Raw genomic sequence first — 13,374 nt, 5'->3', positions numbered from 1 at the left:
CAAGTGGAGAGTATTCCATCACACTCCTGACTTGTGCCTTGTAGATGGTGGAAAGGCTTTGGGGAGTCAGGTGGTGAGTCACTTGCCGCAGAATACCCAGCCTCTGACCTGCTCTTGTAGCCACAGTATTTATGTGGCTGGTCCAGTTAGGTTTCTGGTAAAGGGTGACCCCTAGGATGTTGATGGTGGGGGATTTGGCGATGGTAATGCCATTGAATGCCAAGGGGAGGTGGTTAGACTCTCTCTTGTTGGAGATGGTCATCGCCTGGCACTTGTCTGGCGCGAATGTTACTTGCCACTTATCAGCCCAAGCTTGGATGTTGTCCAGGTCTTACTGCATGCGGGAACGGACTGCTTCATTATTTGAGGGGTTGCGAATGGAACGAACACTGTGCAATCATCAGCGAACATCCCCATTTCTGACCTTATGATGGAGGGAAGGTCATTGGTGAAGCTGCTGAAGATGGTTGGGCCTAGGACACTGCCCTGAGGAACTCCTGCAACAATGTCCTGGGGCTGAGATGATTGGCCTCCAACAACCAGTACCATCTTCCTTTGTGCTAGGTATGACTCCAGTCACTGGAGAGTTTTCCCCCTGATTCCCATTGACTTCAATTTTACGAAGGCTCCTTGGTGCCACACTCGGTCAAATGCTGTCTTGATGTCAAGGGCAGTCACTCTCACCTCACCTCTGGAATTCAGCTCTTTTGTCCATGTTTGGACCAAGGCTGCTCTGAGGTCTGGAGCCGAGTGGTCCTGGCGGAACCCAAACCGAGCATCGGTGAGCAGGTTATTGGTAAGTGCCGCTTGATAACACTGTCGACGACACCTTCCATCACTTTGCTGATGATTGAGAATAGGCTGATGGGGCGGTAATTGGCCGGATTGGATTTGTCCTACTTTTTGTGGACAGGACATACCTGGGCAATTTTCCACATTGTCAGGTAGATGCCAGTGTTGTAGCTGTACTGGAACAGTTTAGCTAGAGGCGCGGCTAGTTCTGGAGCACACAAGTCTTCAGCACTACAGCCGGGATGTTTTCGGGGCCCATAGCCTTTGCTGTATCCAGTGCACTCAGCCGTTTCTTGATATCACGTGGAGCGAATCGAATTGGCTGAAGTCTGGCTTCAGTGATCGTGGGGATATCAGGAGGAGGCCGAGATGGATCATCTCCTCTCTAATGCTTCATCCTGGTGCCCCTCACCCTGCCAAATTAGTTTTAACCCTCCCCCACAGCACTAGTTAACCTCCCTATGAGGATATTGGTCCTGGCCCTGATGATGTGCAACCCATCCATCTTGTATAGGTCCCTCCTGCCCCAGAACTGGTCTCAATGCCCCAGAAATCTGAAGCCCTCCCTCCTGTGCCATTTCTCTAGCCACACATTTACCTGTCTTATCTTACTGCTCCTCTACTCACTAGCATGTGGCACTGGGAGTAATCCAGAGATTACTACCTCTGAGGTCCTGCTCTTTAACTTCTTCCCAAGCTCCTGAAACTCAGTGTGTAGGACCTCAATCCTTTTCCTACCTGTGTCATTGGTTCCAACACGACTTCTGGCTGCTCCCCTTTCCCCTGCAAAATGTTCTGCACCCAGTGATGTCCTTTACCTTGGCACCAGGGAAGCAACACAGCATGCGAGACTCACGCGGCGGTTGCAGGAACGTCTGTCTATCCCCCTGACTATCGACTCTCCTATGACTACTGCATTTCTACACTTCGCTGTTCCACTCTGTGCAATCATTTGCCCCACTGTGCCATTGATGTGCTCTAGACTGCACTCCCTCAAGGTGTCGTCATCGTCACTGGTATTCAGTACTGAAAACCAGTTTGACAGTGCCACACTTCCGAGGATTCTTGCACTGCCTGCCTCTTCCTGCCCTGCCGAGTGGCCACCCACTATCCTCCTGAACTCTCTGTGGCTGCGGGGTGAGCACCTACTGGAACATGTGATCCAGGAACTTCTCGGTCTCCCGTATGCCCTCCAGTGAATCCAGCCGCTCCTCAATCTCAGAAACTCTGAGCGTGAGTGCGAGCAGCCGGAGGTTGTGGTTATCGAGGACACATGAAGCATCCTGGAGTTCCCACACGACACAAGAAATGCAGTTAACAGGTCTCAGCTGTCCCATCATTTTACTTAAAAGTCTATCTGCTTATGTTATATATATGTTTTAGTTTAGTAACCCCTTAACTCCTATTTACGTATACCAGATTTTTATTTAATGTAATTCAGATCCCATTAATGTTGGTATCCTTTACTTAGTTAATTTTAATTTTATCCCCATAGATCTAATTAATTATTGATTACTTATATATTTACTGTTGCTCCTTGGTTTAATTTACTTCGCACCTCCTTCCCCCTCTGCAGTGATTTCCCACTCTCACCAAATTCCTGTTTTGAAGCCTTCACTCTGCAATTCACACCGTTTCACCAAGCTCTGAGCTTCTGCAGATATCCCTCTAATATATACCTTTCAGAAACACACTCGTTACAACTGGTCAGCCAACTTCCAGCCACAATAATTAACATCTAGTCAGGGACCTGCTTTCAGCTGATTGACTGTTAACTGCCACTGACTTGCACTTTTTTAAAGTTAGAAAACCAAGTTAAATTCCAGTTTGATAAAAACATACTTTCTATTCTATTCACCAGTGTATTCCCACCCTCACCAAATTCCCATTTTAAAGTCTTCACTCTGTTTGCAATTCATTCCATTTCACCATGCTCTGTGCCCAAGCTCTCTTACTCCATATTTATGTTTCACTGTTTTGATTTTATATTAAACAAGTGAAAGCCAGGTAACAAATAATTATAACTAATTATTCTAGACAAACATGCACTGGACTTTTAACACAGGGGAGATTATAAATTTAAAAAAGTTAGGTACTTTTAATGATGTCCAAACAGTATCAAGACAATTTAAACAAACACAAACAACTTAAACATTCACTCATAAGTTTTGCCAAAACATTCTAAGCACAAACAGAAAAATGGATTTTAGACTTTTAAACTTGTATTATTCTATATCTAACATTTTATTAACTTACAATAAAGAGAAGTGTAAATAACATGCATCACTTACATTGAGTCTACCAGTTCTCCTTTCCCCTGCACTTGTCCATCTACAGTTCCTCCCCTAGTGTTTCGAACCCATCCCACCACACCAAGTTTTCTTGCCTGATCCTCTGTGTACTGAAACAAAATGGAGCAAATAGTATGATTTTGATATGGTTTTATTTCAGATCATCAGGTTATATGGGTTTTCTAAAAAATACAGTTTGGGCATGTCTCTACTTTGCTGTTGCGTAACAAAAAGAAACATTTGACATGCAACGCTGCAAGTTGAGTATACAAATATTAATCTGAAGTACACCAAAGTGGAATTAGAGCCTTTCCTTTTGAATGACCGATAAAATGGGCTTTGGAAAAAAATAGTTTGGTATTTCAATATTTTTATTTTACATTTCAGTAGTTTACCAGAGAACAAAAAAGTAAAATAATGCTGCAATATGCTGCTACTCCATGGAGTATTCCAGCTTGTGTGCTATATATTTGCACCACTGGGAAATATATATCCTTGCTTTTCGATGATGTAATCTATTCTAGGAAGGACATGATCACAGTAGCCAGTAATTGCAGAGTCTTCTAGCTAATAAAGTCGTTTGTTCTTTTTTATGATCCCGTAAAAAGTTATACAGGGTAAGTGCACAGTATGATCTTGTTACAATGATTGAATCGTTTCCAAAATGCATTGCAGAGGTGACAAGCTACAATATTAAAGGCTGAATTTTAGGTGACATAGTGATGAAATGGATTTAACAGTCTTTTCACCTGAGATATGGTTCAGTCTTTTCTCTCAACTAATTATAATTATTCAACCACAGTTCCTGGTAGGTCCACAGCACAGATTGCCCACAACTGCCAATTATGTTCTGAGCTGCCATAAGGATGGCTGATGTGAAATGGAAAGATTTACACTGATTCAGTTTGGACTTTCCTGAGGTTGAGTAAAGTAACAAAAGTTGGAGTAGCATAGAATACAAATCACCTGGTCTATCTGGGAGGATACTGAAGCACCTGTGCCATTCTCAACCGCGTAGACAAATCTGCTAACTGCACTGCTGACCTGGGATCCTCCTTGGGACACTTATAAAATACACATATGGGAAGCTGTGTACTTAGTTTATAGTAGCAAACAGGTGCAGAAATAATCAACAGTTTGGATAATTTAGCCAATGTTTATAAAATTAGTAAGTTTAAAAAAAAATCAGGATAAATGAAACTCACATTTCTGGTGGGTTTTATTAATGTTAACTTCTAACAATTAGAATTCTACTGCTGTAAATGCCAGCAGCTGACTTTGGTAAACTTGCAGCAATGGAGTAACATTGCTGCAAGTCCACTTCTCTCACCCCCAACCAACAGACATGTGACTTTCCTCCTCTTTAAGAGCCAATTAAAAAAAAACTGTTCCTGTACCATTGCCATTCAGTGTGCATGAAGTGTCTTAGCATTTTAAAATGCTTTACTTGTTTCTTTGCTCTTTAGAACTATGTTGAGCAGCAAAGTACTAGTAGATCCCACAAAAAATACTTGACTGGCAGCTGGAAAAAAACAAAAGGGTGGAGGCGATAGCTTGCAGTAACCATGTTTTTCAACTCCCCCCACCCACAGCTGATAAAATCACCCTGCAGTATAAAAAGGGTGATTTTGCAAATGAAAGGAAGAAACTTTGAGCACTCAGAATTGCTGTAGAACACAATTTTGCATCTAGCCTCTGCTGTACCTGACCTGGGAGTACCAGATGTTATACCTTTCAAGTATTGTGGAGCTTGCAGACATCCCAAATTCATTAGTATTAAAATTATTATGCTACCTGACTGACAGCACTGTGAAAATTATAAATTTAACTCAACTCGTTAAGAGGAAGGAAAGTTTAAGAAAAACACTTTTTGCTCAACATACTTCTCAATGTCCAAGTAAAAAATATATAATGTTAAATATATTAGTAACAATTTTTTTTTAAAAAGAGAAATAGAAACACTCCATGCCACTTTGATGACATCACTGGTGGGGCGAGGTCGCCTATATCCTGAAGCAACTTTGTTGATCTTAATTTTGGCTCGGCCTGTCTGCTAATCTGAAACTGCCCAACACCAGTGTTCTCAGCTGAAGGCCTATAAATTTGAATGATCAACTCTGTTAAGTAAAGTTTTAGGAAGGAGTAAGTTCAATTACCTTGGCAAATACTGAGATTTGCAACATTTTCAACATGCACCACATCCAGGAAACAATATCTATTTTAATGGTAGTGCATTAGAAGGTTCTTAATATTAAAAAGTGAAATAACTGGTCTGCTGAAACTCCAAGCAGTAAGACATGACATTCATTCCCAAATACTTATCTGTTCACTAATTGTAAAACTGAAATATGGATCAGCACACCACTCATTGTTTACTTGCCAATTTATTTGATAATCCAAATTATGTGCAAATTCCTAAATCACTCTCACCATATTGGGAAGAGAATTTATTAATACTGATCCAGACTTCTGACATCACCTCCAGCAACACATAGTGAAGTTTCACAATATCACTAGTATTATTCATCAATGCGAGTGGGCGAGGTGGTTACCCATGTTTTGTGCGGTTGCTGACTGCATAACGGATGTAAATCCACATTGTTGACACTAACCGTTGCTTTTGGTATTGAATTTATATTCCTGCAGATTATAAAAATAAAATGTCAATTATCACAAATATGCTTTCATTGTCTAGGGAGAATCTACCAAGGATCTAGCTTAGTCTTGCTAAACTACATGGGAAGCAGATTTTCAAATCCAAAAGTGAATAATTTTAACTAGGCAATTTTAGCACATTCGATGTGCACCTAACCTCTGTATCAATCATTTATTGATTTCCTCCCCCACTAATTTTCTTCTTTAATGAATTTTAAATATTTACAGTTTCAGATCTCCATGAGACAGCCTAGTCTGTAAACATTTTAGTGCAGGGGATGCAGTAGGATAACGTACAGCAAGGAATTCCCTGACACAATCAAACGACAGTGTTCATATTGTGATGTTGATTTTGTTGATGCTGTTTGCAGATGATTCTCAGATCATTTTTGGTCTCTTGTCTCTGCTGACTGTTTACAAATTAGCAAATAGTCACAGACGATGAAAAAGAAAAGGAAAAGAAAGTTCTGTTCATCATCAAAAAAAGTACAGGACCGTCAACACTTTGAAAACACTGACATACTGTAAGGGAATCTCCTTGTTGCACATAAGCTTCACCTAACAGTTACACAGTTACACAAAGATTCCCACAAATCCATGAAACTGCAAAAATATTCCAATCAATAAAGGAAAAAAAGCAAGAAAGAACTGACTGCCTTTCCAACCTAACACAAAACTTCCTCCATCTTAATACTAGCAAAACTTAGCCAAGAGACGCAGTACCTCGACATATTGCTTGATACCAAGCTCAGCTTTCTTTCCCACAACTGATCTGTCACCAAGACCACTTTCTTTCATTTCCAAAACATCACCTGCCTCTGTCCCTATGTCTCATCATCTGTCATCGAAACTCTAGTTCATATTTTTCTCACCTCACAGCTGGACTTCTGCAATGGTCTCCATGCCAGCCTCCCACTTCTACCATTCATAAACTGCTGCTGTAGAAACTGGCTTGCAATATAAACAGGACTATTTGAATAGCAGTGGAAGTGGTAGCCAATACTGTAGAATCCCTTCTGGAAACAGTTATGCAGTATAAATGTAGCATTAGATTTTCCAAGGTATGAACTTGTCCTTGGGAACAGGCTGCTGGATCTTCTGTCCTTGTATTGAAGAACAGCGCTGCTAGGTAATATACAAATAAAGTTTGACACAACCCACTTATACCCCATGTAATTTACATTTTTTTTTGGTCAGGACCATTTCCTCTAGATATGGTACCTGGTACCCCTTTTGGCTGAAAAAATTATAAGCGTTGTCTTTAACAATTTATCATTATTACTCTATCATTTTTAGTTCTTCTCCCATCTCCAACTGCATACATTATTCCTGATCAAGGTGATATACAGCCAACCTCTTATCAGGCCATTGGGAACATGAGAGGGTACACCTTGGGCTGACACAACCTTGATTTTTTCCTTCCTCACTACAGAGGAAATGCTTCTTTCACAAAGTAGATTTTTAAGATCAGTAATTTAGGGTGTGCAAATCACAGACACAAAACCCCATCCTACCTCTCTGAGGTGCAGTATGTTTACACCAATAGACTGCCTCATATTGCTAACTTTCATTCTAATTTGAAAGTTGGTGTTCTTGATGTGCCCTCAGTAGTTGCAAACTGTAGCAAGCATCAATTGCTGGGTGCTGGTGAGATTTCACAGGAATGAAAGCAGACAAATATAATATCTATACTTAACAGAGATAAATCTGATCCAGAAATAATCAATTTGGGTTCGAAGGAAAAGATCATGTCCGACGAACCTCTCCAAATTCTGTGAGGATGTTAGAGCTGAAGAAGACAATGGAATTCCCTATGGTATGGTATAATTGGACTTAGGAACAGGAGTAGGCCATTTAGCCCCTTGAGCTTGTTCTGCCATTCAAAGAGATCATGGCTGATCTGTGACCTAACTCCATATACCCGCCTTTGCCCCCCATGAAGGTTTGTGATAAGATTTCACTTAAAAGAGGTGAAAGCCATAGGAATTCGAAGGTAGAATATGAAATTTAATATGAAGTGGGTCGAAAAACAGGAAAAAGAGGATGATGGTGAGAGGTATTGTGTCAGTCTGGGCATGGTGTTGCATGGTGATCTGCAGGAGTAAATGCTTTGACCTCTGATGTTTCTTATTTGCATAACCTGAATCTTGACACTATCAAGATTGTCAAATTTATGGATGGCACTAAAATAGGCAGTACAGTAAAATGCAAGGATTTCCAGGGGGTTTTGGATCATTTATGGAAATGTACAAATAGATGGCAAGTTAAATTTAATACTGAATAAATAATATGCAACATTAAGCACAATATAAATGAACAGTGGCAGTAATAGTGGACTCATCTCTGGCTACATCGGAACAATGTGACGAGACAATTAAAATAGCGAACAAAATGCTGCAATATATATCCAAAACAGTAGAATACAAGTCTAATGAAATTAGGCTGAGACTGCACAATGTACTTGGAGTACTGTGCACAGCTCTGATCATTATGCAGCCGAGAGTTGTAGAAAAGAGCAATAAGAATTATTCCAAGTTTGACCTATAAATAAAAGTTTAAAAAGCTCAATCTCTGCAGCCTAGAGAAAAGTCAATTACACGAGAGGATTATAAAATATTAAAAGACTTAGATAAAGACGATCCTGAATATTACTTTAAAATAAGGTTGGATAATAGGACCAGTTTTCATTAATATAAATTAGTAAACAAATAAATTTAGACCAGATACCAGAACAGACTTCATCATAATTTACCAGGCAGGGTAGCAGAGACAGTTTAGGAGCATTCAAAACACGATTGGTTGCTAGGCTGGGTCAGTCAGAATTCCACAGGATTGTATTTAGTGTGCCAAATGGCCGTTTTTGTCCTTGACTTTAATTACATTTTTATGCTTAAGCCCAGCAGATGTTTTCCATTCCTAGATCATATTCAGACCTGTATAGGGATGATGTTTGGATATCTCCATATAATTATACAAAATTATGATGAAATATAATTCATAATTAGCACTGTGAATCATATTTTAATACAGATATACACATGTATATTACATATAAATATAGGATTTAAAAAAGAGAAATGGATAAATATTTTAAAAAGAAAACTTTTAAAGGGTATAAAGGGAAAGGACAAGGGAATGGGACGAAGTGGATAGGACTTTCTGAGAGCTGGCATGATGGGCTAAATGTCCTCCTTCCGTGCTGTAAAATTGTATGATATACACATGTCACATTAGCTGACTTCCCACGGTGTTACATGTGGGCAGAAACAAAAGTAAACATTGTGTCTCTTCCTGTAACTGCTTTCCCTTTCACTCCCATTCCCCGTGTGTCTTTCTATTTGTCTTCCACTCCTCTTTCTGCCCGGCGCTCACATACTTTGTCTCATTGTTATCTATATCTCTTGGTGTGTGTCTTACCGTATTTCTCCCTCAATCTCTCTCCCTCTTTCTGTAAGTCCTATCTTTCTCTGTATCTTTTCTCCCAATGCCTTTGTAAGCCTCACACATGCTTCTTTACTAATTTACTGAATTTCTATCTTTTATCTTTCTTAAAGGCTAGGTCACACAGCAAGATAGCAACCTTACTGGGTCAGAGGTGGGTGCTGTGGTGGGCAGGAACAACGAGAGTTGCTGCACCATGCACAGGTGAGTGAGAATCTCGAGCTGGTACATAGACTGCACCTTTATCCTGTGCTCCTTCCTGTTTTGATGTTGTGTTGGATCTGAAACTGCAGCCCTGACTGGTGTTTGAAAATCTGGGAATTGACACAACTAGTGGGGTGAGAGAAGTGAGCAGCTGGAGGATGGTTGGAGCCGGGTCACAAGGCTGCGACACCAAGTGGAGAAGTTAGAGTGGGAAGGGAATGCACCAGGGCCAGAGATCCAAAGCTGGAAGGAAGGGGAAGGGTTTGTTCTGCTGCTGGCTTCTTTACTTTTGATGGTCAGGAGGAATAAACTGAGACAAAAGATGCAGTATGAAATCTTCAAAGAAACATTGCCAGACTTCTATTTAGTCTATTTTTTGTCACTAAAAAAAATTACCATAGAACTACAGCAGCAGTTTTAAGTTGACATCCAGTCTTACTCACCAGAACATCAGCTGATTCCTCAAGCTCTGAGAAGCAACAGGATTAGCATTCAAGAAATGAGCTGATCCTCCAGTCTAGATACTGAGTGAGCCTGCCCTCTTAAAATGCAGGCTCCTTTCATCCTCAGCAACAGCCTCTATGTCTCTGATGTCATGGCAGGCCCAACGTTGTGGCTGGTATAATGGGAGGCTCAGTGCTGAGGTTGGGGTAATAGTAGGAGCTTGACTCTCTGCAAGTTGGAAAGGACGGAACGGGGCAGGGGGAGTCTGGAACTGTGCAATGGCTTCTGCATAACATGTTCCCTGTTTCAGTTAGACAGGCATCCACCAGAAACAAATACACACAAAAGGACAACATGCCAGTTTCATGCAATACCATGCAGCTGAATCAAGATTGGCATTGGCAGAGTTCAGATAAAGTCACCTGTCTACCATTTTGGTAGGTTTTAGTGTGTGGCATGGTGGAAGTGAGGCAAAGAAAGGTTTTAAACTTACGAGTGTTATTTATTGAAAGAATTAAAATAATAATCAGGATTCACTTGAAAGTTCAAAAAGGTCTATCCCAACGAATTAAGAACCTCTGCTCCACTGATCTTTAAGAGTAATAAATGTTGTTGTAGTGGTCATCTTACCATTCTGAAACAGACCCCTGTGTGGAATAAAAAAGAAAAACCAATTAAGCACACTACCCTACAAAAATAATAAGACTACACAATATATGAGTTTGATTATTTTACATGAAGGACATATCGAAAGGAGCCTCATGCATTTATGCAAATCGTGGTCTTATTGACATCAATAGGACCCCGACGCCTTCTTATCCTGAAAGAGAGCGAGGCCCACAGCAGCCAACCTGGCAGCTTCAACCAGGTCTGACGACCGAAGAGGCTATTCCAGGTAGGTGTATAACTTTCCTCTGTGGGGCCAGGAGGAGTAGGAGTGCTTTTCTGGGCCTCACAAGGAAAGTGTAGGTCTCCCTTGCCTCAGACAGCCCCCCACTACCATGCAAACTGCTAACCACCCCAGAAACTTTGTAGCTCCCTGTCCCGCACTTACCTTATGACAATAAATGCCCCTAAAAACTATCTAATTCACTAGTTTCCAAAATTTTTGGATCAAACCCCACCGAAAACAATCAGCCTCTTGTGCCCCTCTAACTAAGGATACTGGTACTTGCAGAATTCAAAAAATCTCTCACTTTCTCCTCCTTCACTGATTTGTCTTTCTTTCCCGTCATGTCTGTCTGTTTCCTGGTTGGGCTCTAGCTCTCTTACTCTCGTTACACTTCCCACTCTCTCACCCTCCTCCTTTACTTCTTGCTCTTCTCTCTAGAAAAGCGTAGACTTTGAGCAGATTTAATGGAGGTTCTTTAAAATAATGAAAGGATTAGATTCGGTCCATGTGGATAGGCTATTTCAGTTAAATAGGTTATGGAGGACTAGGAGACACGAATATAAGTTATGTATGCATAGAAATAGGTTAAATGTCAGGAGGTATTTCTTTTCACAAAGATGACCTATGGAACAAATTTCCAGCTTGTGCAGTGAACATGGTTTCGCTGCAAATGTTCAAAGCTGGAGCTGGATGTGTTTCTGACTGTGGCTAACACCACTACTTACAGAAGGTAGGTGAAGTACTGGGAATGCATCTCACAGTCACTGTGGTCCCCTAGAACTTGTTTGATTGCCTTTGGGGGTCAGAGAGGAATTTCCCAAATTTTGCCAGAAGATTCTCCAGCTGGTTGTTGGGGGAGGCGGGAAATAGATGGGGGTCACGATGTGCATAAGTTGCACCATGGTGGTGTGGGACGGACTTGATGAACCAGTTGGTCTTTTCCTGTCCTTCATTTGTTCATTTTTTGTTTCCTCTCACTATTTCACTCTCCTCTTTCACATCTTGGCAAGCCAGGAAACAGTCAGGCATACAGATCAATAGATGGATTGGGAAGCAATTGGGCTGGGCAGATAGGCAAGTGGATTGGGATGCCCTTGGGCCAGGAAGCACTAAGGGCAAGTAGGTGGTGGTGGGGGGCATTCAGGGCAAGCAAGTGAGCTGACTGGCTGGGAAACATGGGGTAGATGGGTGGGCCAGAAAGCAGTTGGAGAAAGCGAGGAATGCATTTGAAGCAGGCAGGCCAGACCTCAGGGTAAGTGGGAAGTCAAACAAGCATTCAGGGTGGACAGTTGGAAGACCTTTGTAGTCTGGTTCTGCCGATCCTGTCCAAGTCATTACCCTTCCTCCCTGTTGGTTTTCTCCTCAACTATCAAAATTATGTGTTTTTAAAATTGTTTTCTTTGTCCAGTGACATAGTGCAGAGGGTGGTGGCAAACTGACAATAAATTTAACTGTTCATCAGATTTAGTAAGAATACAGGGGAGCTCAGGGACTACAGGCAGCTAAATCCAGGCCTGTACATTCAGAATAAAAGACAAACCAGAGTAGAGTGCAGTAAAAGTTAACACTGGAATTCTGGGAGAACTGACCAAAAACTCAGCTGAGTCAACCAGAAGCTTCATTAAAACTTTCAACAGTTCCTAATTCAAGGCTTGTGCCAGTTGAACAGACATGTCAAGGAAACTGGGATGAATGAGTCACACCATCTGGGTAGGTAAAAGAATGTGAAACCTCCCTAAAATAAAGCTTTGAGAATTCAATCTCTAAATTTAATTCTTGTTCAAACAAAAAAAAAGTTGCAGGATGAGACAACTTCTACACAAAAACTAGTCATGCATACTGGGAAATTCTGTAAAGTTCATATGCTCAGAATGCCCTTCACTTATTCTGAGGAAAGAATATCCAGTCAAAGCCTGAAGAAAATTTTTAATGATAGAATTTTTAAAATGCAAGGTAATTCAATGGGTAAATTTAGCTATGCTATTGTAGAATGTGTAGCTTTCCATTGTTTTAATTTTGTTTAAAACTTTATTTTGGACATTATAAATTTCAGTTAGTAAGGAAAAAGAGTCCTTTTTTTATTCAAAAAGCATTTGAGTGATTCAATTAATTCCCTTTCTTTTAATTGTTGGCAGGTTCTCCTGATTGGTCATTCAGCATTACTTGTTTTCACAAGCCCTTAGTAGTTTCACATTTGCAGCAGTTTTCTGGCCATTTTCAATTCATTATTTCTTACCCCAGTTTCAAATTGTTGCATTTTTACTTTGAATTAATCAAAAGAATGATGCTGCGGGAAATAATTCTGACAAGGAGGAATTGCATGTTGGACACAAAACTTTCCATATATTAGATGGTTAGATCCGTTTACATACGCTCTAGAAAACCACGTGACAAAATTCAATAACCATGATGCTAAAGTTCTTTGAAGGCAGGCGATAATAACGCTAGTTACCAGAATAGAAACCTTCACCGGCTGTAAACTGGAACAAAAGCTCGTGACTGTAAAAAGAGACGCACTTATTTGTGATCATTTAAGACTTTTAACAACCTTCATTAGAATCGGAAAACGTACGAGTTTTCCGCTTTTATTCTCAGACACCTGGCTCCTCAAGAATCAAATTTCACAACAGACAAACATCAACCTTCCAATGACTT

General features: G+C 40.7%; 2 protein-coding genes across 7 annotated transcripts in view; one reads left to right on the top strand and one right to left on the bottom strand.

The window, feature by feature from the left end:
• Positions 1-13,374, bottom strand: part of LOC137324566 (acylphosphatase-2-like) — a 123,583-nt gene that overhangs the window by 96,046 nt on the left and 14,163 nt on the right. For 4 of the 6 annotated variants that reach the window (XM_067989003.1, XM_067989002.1, XM_067989000.1 and 1 more), the window contains exons 2-3: positions 10,458-10,474; positions 3,084-3,193 (exon numbers count right to left, since the gene is read on the bottom strand). In XM_067989003.1, coding sequence (XP_067845104.1) covers positions 3,084-3,193; positions 10,458-10,474 — 127 coding nt within the window. Of the gene's footprint in view, positions 1-3,083; positions 3,194-10,457; positions 10,475-13,171; positions 13,266-13,374 lie in introns of those variants that run through there. The other 2 variants (XM_067989001.1, XM_067989004.1) reach the window with 2 other exon arrangements.
• The window catches only part of LOC137324564 (proteasome activator complex subunit 4-like), a 163,713-nt gene continuing 159,699 nt past the window's right edge, over positions 9,361-13,374 (top strand). Inside the window, exon 1 of the mRNA XM_067988995.1 lies at positions 9,361-9,383. Coding sequence (XP_067845096.1) covers positions 9,376-9,383 — 8 coding nt within the window. The 5' untranslated portion in view covers positions 9,361-9,375. The remainder of the gene's footprint in view (positions 9,384-13,374) is intronic.

The sequence above is a fragment of the Heptranchias perlo genome, chromosome 8 (assembly GCF_035084215.1).
Source record: "Heptranchias perlo isolate sHepPer1 chromosome 8, sHepPer1.hap1, whole genome shotgun sequence".
Taxonomy (NCBI): Eukaryota; Metazoa; Chordata; class Chondrichthyes; order Hexanchiformes; family Hexanchidae; genus Heptranchias; species Heptranchias perlo.
The sequence above is the reverse complement of the archived record's forward strand: the minus strand, read 5'-3'. Positions and strand labels throughout refer to the sequence as shown.